The sequence below is a fragment of the Cryptotermes secundus genome, unplaced genomic scaffold (assembly GCF_002891405.2).
Source record: "Cryptotermes secundus unplaced genomic scaffold, Csec_1.0 scaffold47, whole genome shotgun sequence".
Classification (NCBI taxonomy): Eukaryota; Metazoa; Arthropoda; class Insecta; order Blattodea; family Kalotermitidae; genus Cryptotermes; species Cryptotermes secundus.
In genome coordinates this window covers 2,353,488-2,364,112 of record NW_019721002.1, presented here as the reverse complement: position 1 = coordinate 2,364,112, position 10,625 = coordinate 2,353,488, and the positions used below count along the sequence as shown (strand labels likewise).

Genomic DNA, 10,625 nt, shown 5'->3' with positions numbered 1-10,625 from the left:
ATAATTTTGCCTGTGGTTCTGTATGGGTGTGAAACTTGGTCTCTGACATTAAGGGAGGAACATAGACTGAGGGTGTTTGAGAACAGGGTGTTGAGGAGAATATTTGGACCAAAGAGAGATGAAATCACAGGAAGTTCGAGAAAACTGCATAATGAGGAGCTTCATAACTTGTACTCTTCTCCAAGTATAATTAGATTGATCAAGTCAAGGAGGATGAGGTGGGCAGGTCATGTAGCACGAATGGGGGAGACGAATGCGTATAGGATATTGGTGGGAAAGCCAGAAGGAAAGAGACCACAGGGAAGACAACGGCATAGGTGGGTGGACAATATTAGAATGGATCTTAGAGAGATAGGATGGGATGGTATGGACTGGTTAGATCTGGCTCAGGATAGGGACCAGTGGAGGGCTCTTGTGAACACGGTGATGAACCTTCGGGTTCCATAAAATACTAGGAAATTCTTGAGTAGCTGCAGAATTGGCGGCTCCTCCAGAAGGGCTCAGCTCCACGAGTAAGTAAGTAAGTGGGGTGGGACTAAGTCCCTTGTGCTGTGGCCACTTCTGGCCTATTGTACCAGCCCCAGATGATAGGTGAGGGTGATTGTGGAGCAGTTGGCTGAATGAAGATTGGCAGGGGAAACCAAAGTACTCAGAGTAAACCTGCCCCAGTGCCACTCTGTCCACCACAAATCCCACTTGACCATACCCGGGATCGAACCCGGGCCGCCACGGTGGGAAGCCAGTGGCTAACCGTTTGAGCTATGGCGTGGCCTCAACTGACTGCTCTTGCTTATAACATCTTGGCACAGACCACATAGAAATACTTTGTTTCCAGCAGTAACTCTATTGTTGCGTGCATATTTGTTGTCATGGGAATGTGATTACCGAGCTCTTGCCCACAAATGGTCATTGTTCACACAGTCACTGTTTAGCAGTTGGTCCGTGCGCCACATTGTGAAAGGCATTATCTCCAATCAACCTTTTGAGCAATAAATATGCCCTCTTTTATTTTTGCTTCGTTTTCTGTTACTGAAAACTTTGTTGATCTGTATTTATTTTTATAAAGAAGAGGCCAAGAGGTAAAATTTATTACAGTTTATTCTCAGTTTTAAATGTGATGTCTTCTGGGATATAATGCTGTGTAGTCCATTGAAAGTCAGCCAGTGTTTCGGAGCAATATATTGCCTCCAGCTTCAAGGTTGATACCACCTGTTTTCAAGCTGGTGTGTTGCTTGGCTTATTTGACACTGAAGATGGAGGTGATATGTTCCCCCAAAACGTCCGTTTACTTTCAACAGACTACATGGCCCTATATCCTGGAAGCTAATACTCTTCATAACCACTGCTCTGAGATCCACAAATGCTGCTTAGAACGATTTTTGTTTAATTTTTATTCCTTACAATCAGAAGTGTTTAAGAAGTTCCCAGACTTACCAAGGAAACATAAGAGAAGTTCAGATTTGTTGAGCATTGTAATTCAGTTGGGAAAATGGACAATGCAAAATGAATAAAGAGGCTTGCCTTAGCGAGAGCTCACACATAGTTTTCCCCTCATTAGTGAAATGTTACTGTTCGTCTTTGCTCCTCATGATTCGGTGCTTATTTCTTTCCTCTTTTGATGATGAAAATATGATGTATTTCAGGGTATGGACCCTCGCACAAGGTTGTTGATACAGCAGCAGCGAGGGGCCATAGGCAGTGTACAGGGATATCCTGCGCACATTGTACATAGGTTGGCTGGTCCGCGCAATCCTCTTGATCCCTATGACCATTTGGTTCAGCAGCGACAACAGCTGGGTTTTGCACAAGGTAAGTTGCATTGCATTATGCCAGTCAAGACACTGGACCAGCTGAGCTGTTGCCGGGCGTGTGCAGATCTACCGAGGAACCAGTGGCTTACAAAGGAACTGTGTTTCTCCACAGACAGTTCGGCAACTCAAGGAGTGCTAACACCAAATGCAACGGTTCTGACCACTCAGCGTCTGGTGAGGCAGGCCACTACAGTAGAAGGGGGGCATGCGAGTCAGCTGGGAGTTCAGATGAGGCTAACCAGGGTTACTTCCCAGCCAGGGCATTCTCTGGACCGAGCTGCATGTAAGTGTGATTGCTGTTTTATAGGAACATAGTTGATGCACATAACCTGAGGAGATGTGGCAGTGTTTGAGTGGTTCCATTGTTTTAAATTGCTTGTGAAAATGACAAGCATCACAGACATTCTTCAGCCACTAGAAATTGATTCATAGCATAAGATGCAGACCATCTGGGAAATGGCTAAAGGTGTTGAAATTTCTTGGGGCTCCTGTCAGGTGATGTTAATTAAAGATCTGGCAATAAGGCAAGTCTGACCCAAGTCAGTACCATCGCAGTTGACACAGAAGCTGGCTTTTGATTACTTGAATATGCAGAGCTGTAAATACATAAGAATATCACAGGTGATGAAATGTGGATTGTGGATATGACCACAGCAGTGAGCAGCATTTAACATAGTCAAAATTCCTTTCTTCACCTAGACCACAAGAGCATACCAGGTGCACAGCAACATCAGAGTAATGCTGATGGTGTTCTCTGATTATGAGGTGTTCTGCATCAGAGTATGGCCCACAAGGTTGAGCTATTAATAGACATTTCTATTTACAAATTCTGGGGTTATTGTGAGCCTCATGAGGGGAATATTCACCACGACACAAGCACAGCTTGCAGGGCACTTTTTAGTGAAATGCAGTATAACTCAGGTGAGACAGATGACCACTGCACTGAACTGGTATGGTTTCATTTTATGTTCCATAAATATAAAAAAGCCTGGAATGGCAATGGATCTGATAATTTGTAAAATTCAGTGAGGAGGTAGTAAGGAATGATGGAATTTGGAAAATTCAGTGAGAAGGTAGTAAGGAAAGATGGAATTTGAAAAATTCAGTGAGGAGGTAGTAAGGAAAGATGGAATTTGAAAAATGCAATGAGGAGGTAGTAAGGAAAGATGGAATTTGGAAAATTCAGTGAGGAGTTACGAGTGAGGAAAGATGGAATTTGGAAAATTCAGTGAGGAGTTAGTGAGGAAAGATGGAATTTGGAAAATTCAGTGAGGAGGTAGTGAGGAAAGATGGAATTTGGAAAATTCAGTGAGGAGGTAGTAAGGAAAGATGGAATTTGGAAAATTCAGTGAGGAGGTAGTAAGGAAAGATGGAATTTGGAAAATTCAGTGAGGAAGTAGTAAGGAAAGATGGAATTTGGAAAATTCAGTGAGGAGGTCATAATGGAAGATGGAATTTGAAAAATTCAGTGAGGAGGTAGTAAGGAAAGATGGGAGCTTGCTTTTGAATGAATTAGTTTTACATAATTGTAAGTACAGTATCTTAGTCTTTACCCATTCAGTCTGCATTTGTTTTGATTGTACCATTACTAGAGCAAATTGTCAGATTAATATTTGTACTGTGGACCAGTTCCTTTGAACAATAAATTGAAGAAAATGTTAAACTGAGGAAATGTAGCAATGAGGCCAGTGGGGCAGGAATATCGGAAGTTCAGTGTCAAATGGAGGAATACCTTAAACTGAAAGCAAGTGAATGGAGACTTCAGCATACATATATAAGTTGGAGCATTGTGCATTGAAGCCTGATCTTATGGTGTTGCAGTGAGCCAGACAGCAGCAGGCCCAGGCCAAATGACTGTTCCATCACCCGTATCCTGCCCTGCTGCTGTGGCAGCAGTAGCTGCTTCAGCTGCCGATGCACAGGAGATTCCTGAGAGCGTCACAGCTGAACTAGAAAAGCTGGAGCAGGAGGGTGGAGCCATGGTTGAAGTAGAAGGTGTGGGTGCCATTTTAGCAGAACTTGGGGACGACAAAGAGCTGCTTGGTAAGGAGACTTGTGGCTTTGATATACAGTTCAGGGAATCCAAATATGTGATTGTCTCTTGTAAGATTTAGAGTTTATTTTGGTAGCAACTATGAAGATTATTGCCTTTTGGGATGTGATGCTGTGTGGTCTGGTACATGTTTGCCACTTTTTCAGAGGATAATGCAACCTCCATTTTCAGGATCTTCTGTTCTTAAGTTGGTGACAACAGGTCCCCTGAAACATTGGTAAATATCTATTAGACCGCAGAACACCACATTCCTGATTGTAGTGTTCATGTTATTGTTTCTTGTATCTGAAAGAATAAGTAGAGGTAACTACTTATAGTATAATGGGGACTTGGGTGTGAAGTGATGAAATTTTGCTGTTCTAATTGACTAATAATGAAACAGTGGTACAACCTCAGAATGTCTAAAAATTTAAGTACTGTATTTGGGCAGGGGGGGGGATATATTTAGATATAATGTTTATATTTTTTAAATTGCTGTGTAGCCATATGTTAGTGTCACATAATACAAGAATGTACAGGTAAGAAGTGTCTGCAGAGCAGAGCAGAAATAGCGATTCAATATGTTATTTAATTATTATTGTGATGGTGTTTCTGTGGTCCCTCTTTTGCTAGGTGTCCAGAATTATTTTCAATCTCTTTTTGTTGGTGGTGGAGGGGGTAGCATTAAATGTGAACTTTTGAGAGAACTGGATACCGAGACCTGACTAAGTTTCCATGCAGTTAGTGATCCCTCCAGACAAACCGTTTTCCTGTTTACAGCAGGCTGCAGCAGATCAGGCGAGAAGAAACGAAGGAAGTCGTGCTCTGAACGCAAGACAAAAATTACAGATTTTACTGCCCAGATTCTGCATATAATAAGAACCTGTCTGATGTACATTTGTTTTGTTGTGCCTGCAGTGGTTGTAGGTATTCACACTCTCACAGATGCCATCTGAAAAAGCAAGTGTATACTTCAGCATCTTCTGTAATCATAGAAGCTAGTGCATATGTGTTCATTTACTTGTATTCACAGATGACACAGACCTGAAGGAAGACGTTCAAGTAATGTGTTCTGTTACAATGACCTGTTTTGAGGGTCATGGTCGTCAAAACAGAAGAGCACTTTGATGATAGAACTGACAAGGGAAAGGAATGTAGGTGAACAGATGGCATACAATAGGGGTACAAAAGTTTAGAAGAGATTTTCCATTTAATTTTCAATTGGCATTACGTTGATATTATACAGAGAGCTCCTGATGTGTGCATTTCAGCATTTTAATATATGGAAGAAGTGACATGTGATGTCTGCATTACAGAGATGGGCAATGACTTCAATATCTTGGAGTATGCGGACCCAGAACTCGACACGGTCACTGGTGGGGAGAAGACAAACATATTGGATGAGAACTTGGACTTGGAAGAAGAGGATAGCAGCAAGGAAGATCACAAAGGAGTAAAAAAGGAGCTCCCAGATAAGGACAGGTAGGAGGCCTTTGAAAATCGTATGGTATGACCATTGTTCCCCTGTATCAGATGTTGTATGATGGTCTTTTCAGTTCAATTTGAAATTTAAATTCTATTACTCAGATCTGAAGTAACACATTTCTGCCTTTCAATTATGTGATAGGGACTGTACCTGTTCGTTGAAATGTCCGATCCTGGTACTGTCATTCCAGGTCGGTTCTAAACTTGCCAGGTTATTTAGAGCTAACGGATAACCTCCAGAATCTTTAATTTTAAAACTTATTCCATGATTTTTGAGACACTAGGTGAATAGTACAGCGACAGGGAGGGTCGATGAGTTGAGATAGAGGGTGCTGTTTTGGAGCAGAACCCATCTACAGCACTTCCATTATGCAAAATTTATTGTAGTAAGGAATCTGTGTTTGCACAGGTCTCCTTGTTGAGGTATAAGACTAAATATTAGCTATTAGCTGTAGTTACTAGTCATAAGCTAGGTAATATTCCTTCTGGGACATAACTGTTTTCCTGCGTTTTGAGATGTTAGGGTGTATGGCCCTGTCTTGGAATGGCAAAGGTTTGAGCTGGCTACAGTACTAACCATTCCATGTACATTGGTTTCAGTCATTCCAATCAGCATATGTTGTGTTCTGCTGTTCTATATTTCTGTGTAAGGCACTGAAGATGTATGTGAATAAGACATGGACCTTCATAATAGCTTATTTGTTTACACCTGTATGTGCTCCTTGCCAGTTTAGTGTGTTTAAAATAGGTAGTACAGGAGTCATCATTGTGTGGAGCACAGAAGGAAGGAAGGGTCGGTGGTATCACTTTCCTTGCCTCCAAAACACCCTGCAGTTAGGCATAGTCATTGCAGTTATTCTTTTATGTTTATGCTACCGAAGCAGTGTGAAGCATTGGGCTTAGACTGTTTTCTTATTTCTGTAGCAGCAGTGGAAGCAGCAGACCTAATAAGCCAGATGAATCCATTGAAGCTGGCAGAATTTCGTCTGCTGCGACAGATATGAAGGATGATACACGCAGTGGTGCTGTACCTGCACCACCCACCACTGTTGGTGCCGATACTGCTGTGGCTGCATCCCCTGTGACATCACAGCCTGCCACAACACCACAGCCACAAGATGTACAGCAGCCTCAGACCCAGACGCCTGTGTCATCTCTGCCCCAACAGGTTGTCTTGTTTTATATATGGATTTTTGCTGGAAGATGAGCATGCATTACAGAATTTGGGGATGTAGGAACCTGCACACAGTTACGTTTGAAGTGTTTTCCACTTCGGAATATTTTTTTATGTAATGAGGAGGTACTGGACTCAGACTGGAGACCTGTGGATACAGAATGTCTCATCCCTGATGAAGTAAACATTTTGTGGACGTAGAGACTGTGCGCCTGAGACCGTGTTAACCTCTGGGTCCCATTCTCTTCAAGACATTTGTGAGGGTTGGGTCATTCCATCGCAGAAGTTCATTGCTTTGCTCTTGCCAAGTGTTCAGAGGTTTTAACCAATCACAATTTAAGCCTTAAAATTCCCTTTTCCGTTGTCTGCAGGGATTTGAAACCATGCTATGCCAAAAAAAATGTTGAAAGCAGTTGTACCTCACATAAGCCACAGCTCCTATTTGTGTCTGTCTGATTGTGATGTACCATATTACCGCACACTTCATATAATTGAGCGTCTGATTCACGGTGCTTCCAAACTAAATTAACTTGTGGCAGCTCTGTTGCACACTGCTGTGATGGCGTGCACACTCCAAGTGGCAGATAGTTTGGAGGTCTTCCCACTGTTCTGCAGATCTCCAGTAGACTTTTCTGTTTGAGTGTGTTTATAAACATTCGCCATAGGAGGATCGTTCTCAGGGCCCGGTCATAACCTTTTCGTGCCCTCATCCAGGGCCTTGCCAGTTCTGCGCCTGAAGCAGATCGCTGTAATGCAGTCAGCTGTTCTGACCCCTGTGCCATGACCGTCTGTGGTCAGCTGGGCATCACATCCCTGTAGTAATCTCGTGATTGGGATGTAAGGGCATGCAGTATTTTGTTTAATAAGGTGTTTGGTTGTCTGAAGGAAGGTCAAAATGAATGAAAGTTTGTTAATGTTGCCATGTGACTGTGGTGCTAGTTCTGATAGGATATAAATTTATTCGTCACTAGTTCAGGCATTTGCAGGGGTTTACTGTTGGGGTGGTTCAGCTCTCTGGTGTCTTTCTCTTGCTCCCCCACCAAGGTAACTGGCTAAGCAGGATTGGACACAAACCAGAACCAGGACGGAAGAGTAATGCACCTGGCGTACTTCTTTATATAGCCTCGTACTGGACCACTTAGGCAGTGTTGTTTTCAGCAGCACTTCAACTGTTGTGGCTGGTGAGGATTTGTGTTTTTGTTGCCTAATAAATGGCTGACTGATATTTCTGTGGCTCCAAGACTCGAAGGTTATGGGATTTTAGATGTACTGCCAACAGCATGTGTGTAGTTGATGTGGGGAGTAAGCGTGGAAGGTAGATCACCCTCAGAAGTTCTGACCATTGTAGCCTGTTGCAGTAAATCATGAGTTCACATTTGCATATGTGGCTGGAGGAGGAGAGATGGCCGCAGAGGTTCCTAACCCAGACACTGACATGCAGAATCATATTCTACCACGAAGCTGGAGAAAGCAGATTTATCCGGCATGGTGGTAACTCTGCCAGAACCATGACCTGAACAAACATTACATTTGTTGCTTTGTACTCCATGTAAAGCCTGTTCTGGTGTTTGAGAGTTTTTCATTTTGAAGCCTCAGAATGCTCACCTGTACACACGTTTTCATGGGACAGGTTACAGTATCTGCAGCCTCCTGTAAGTTTCCCTCAACGGTGGATGTTCTTCCTATTGCTCTGTTCCAGTTTTCATCTGCACATCGAACCACTTTTGGAAACTGTGAGGACATAATATATTGATGACACATTTTGTTTGTGTTATTGCAAGTGATAATCTCTCTGTTTGCAGCTTTGACTGACACAGAAGGTGAAAGATACCTCATGTTTCTGCTGAGCACTCCTGACAGGTCGTGGCACATTTATGTGACCATGTGTGACTTTCATTAAACATTGCACGAATAACCAGTAGGTAGCAACTGTGTCACTGGCAGTTACTCGTGCCTTCCTGTCGGGATTGAAGTAAACAGTCCTTTTTTCCAGCTTAGTGCTTAATGACACTGGGTTTCTATTTCACAGTCTACAGTTGGTAGGCCTGTGTCTGGAAAAATCGTTTCTCCAGACGGTGGAGTTACAGTGAGCTTCCAGAACACATTCCCTCCAGCTGTTTCAAGTCCAGCTGTTGTCCAGACTGGGACGCCACATCTCCATCGCTTGCCTCCAGGGCACCTGCAAGGTCAGTTAACAGTTGAGACTCACCTAAGTGACAGATTGATCCATAATGAACAGGAGCTATTAGTAATGCCATTCTTTTCTTGTATCTTTATGTTTAGTTGTTCATGTTTCAGTTCAGCAGCAGCGTGTCCAAATGCGGATGGTTCCAGCTGGTGTTCGAGAGGTCCCTGCAAGAGTGGTGTCTGTAGTTCCGGGAGGTCCAGTCATACAGCATGCAGGGGTTGGAGTCAGTAGGATGGGTCTGGCTCCTCCACCCCCACCCCCATATCCTGGACCCCCACCACCATATCCTGGTCCTTGCCAGCAGGTGGGTACATTTGTTAATGTAGCAGACTTGTCAAGTGTTAATCTTTCTATGTCTGACCTTATGTTGTAAAAGCATTTTCATATTTCTCCCTTCTGTGTGCATGATCTGAGAGCCTTCTGCCTTTTTCGTTCCGTTGAAATTATGTAACAGTATTCTGGCAGCATTCAGTTTGGTGCATCCGTCTCCTTTAGTGCACTCAACTTCTCTCTTGGTTTCCAGTTTATTGATTTCCACTCGTTTAGTGTTGTGGGTACTTTTAATTTCGTTGAGAGTTAAACTGTCAAAAATGGTTCTGTTTAATAGTATGGTACTACAGTGTAGGGGGACATGGTGGTTTGGGTTAGATCCTGGGCCGTCATTCCGAGAGTTCTGAGTTTGATCTGTGTGCATTTCCAGGAATAATATGCAGTTTGTACAGAAAGGCAGTGAAAACCTGCAAGATGGTGTGTGGTGTGCAGCACGCATGATGAGAAATAGGTCTTGATGTACAGTTGCTAGGACTGGAGTTGTGCTGTGTTTCAAGGCATACAGCACATGATAGATTTCTGGAGTAATGTAAAATGCATATTTTATATTCTAGAGACAGTAGAAGACCAATATTCTAAATTTTATTTGAATTGGATGAGAATTGTGGAAGCTATTTCAAGTGCAAATGTAAATAATTTTTGTCCTTGCTTGAGTAAAATTTAAATACTGCCCCACATTAAAACTGAGGCAGGGATGTAAATGACCCCCTGCTTTAAAGGCTTAATCAAATCCACATTAATCATGTAAATCTGTATTCTAGCACTGCTTTTAACAGTTGCAGAAAGCAATACAGAACCTGAATCATCCAGTATTCACTTAATGAGGTTGGCATTTCTGCTTCCCATTTTTGAGGTTGGGGGCCCCTGAAGCCACGACCAAAGGACAAGCATATTCGTAAGAGACAAACCCATCTTCTCGTGAGAGAAGATGTTACATAAGGACTACTACTGCAAGAGTTCAGTTGGGAAAATATCTCTGGTTGTGGGCCTCAAGGGGCCTGATGCCAAGAGGAACTGATTGGCAGTAAACCACCAGTCATAAAGTAACTCTTGACTCTGACACTGAACAGATTTCAGTTTTTAAGTGACAGTGATAAAGTGTGGAGAGTCAATGAGGGCTCGAGGCATTTGAGAGACTAGTGCAGACTGCTTATAAGAGAAGTGAATGCAGTAGCGCCAGTCAATTCAGTTATAAGCTGGCAGAGCAAATTGGAACCAGGAGCACAGAAGAATGCAAGAGGTCAGCCTGTGAGAATTTAAAGTGTGATTTGAAGGCTTTATTTATGTGTAATATTTGGAGTAATTTGAAGCGCTAGTTCCCGTATTTTAATTGCATTACCAGGAGAGGACTATTGTATGTGTAACAGTGAATTATGAAGTGTGTGTAAATCAGTGATAGTGCTGTATTTCCTTTATTTAACCCTTTCGCGCTGTGATTTAAATTCCGCGGCCGTCTCTTCTGCGGTAATATATTCAGCCGGCCATTTAAATTTTGCTCGAAAATTATTTATTCATCATTCTTCTTAAATTCTATGAGATAGGAACATGAAACTTTCACTAAAATAATCTTAAAAGGTGGTTTTATAACCTTACCTTATAATATGA

At 42.6% G+C, this 10,625-nt stretch overlaps 1 protein-coding gene across 4 annotated transcripts in view; it reads left to right on the top strand.

Annotated features, from left to right (window-relative positions):
• LOC111873928 (histone-lysine N-methyltransferase 2C) overlaps positions 1–10,625 on the top strand; it is a 113,909-nt gene that overhangs the window by 37,020 nt on the left and 66,264 nt on the right. For 3 of the 4 annotated variants that reach the window (XM_033755252.1, XM_033755254.1, XM_033755251.1), the window contains 7 exons: positions 1,644–1,809; positions 1,924–2,094; positions 3,633–3,854; positions 5,160–5,325; positions 6,253–6,496; positions 8,532–8,688; positions 8,801–8,994. In XM_033755252.1, coding sequence (XP_033611143.1) covers positions 1,644–1,809; positions 1,924–2,094; positions 3,633–3,854; positions 5,160–5,325; positions 6,253–6,496; positions 8,532–8,688; positions 8,801–8,994 — 1,320 coding nt within the window. The remainder of the gene's footprint in view (positions 1–1,643; positions 1,810–1,923; positions 2,095–3,632; positions 3,855–5,159; positions 5,326–6,252; positions 6,497–8,531; positions 8,689–8,800; positions 8,995–10,625) is intronic. The other variant, XM_033755247.1, reaches the window with a different exon arrangement.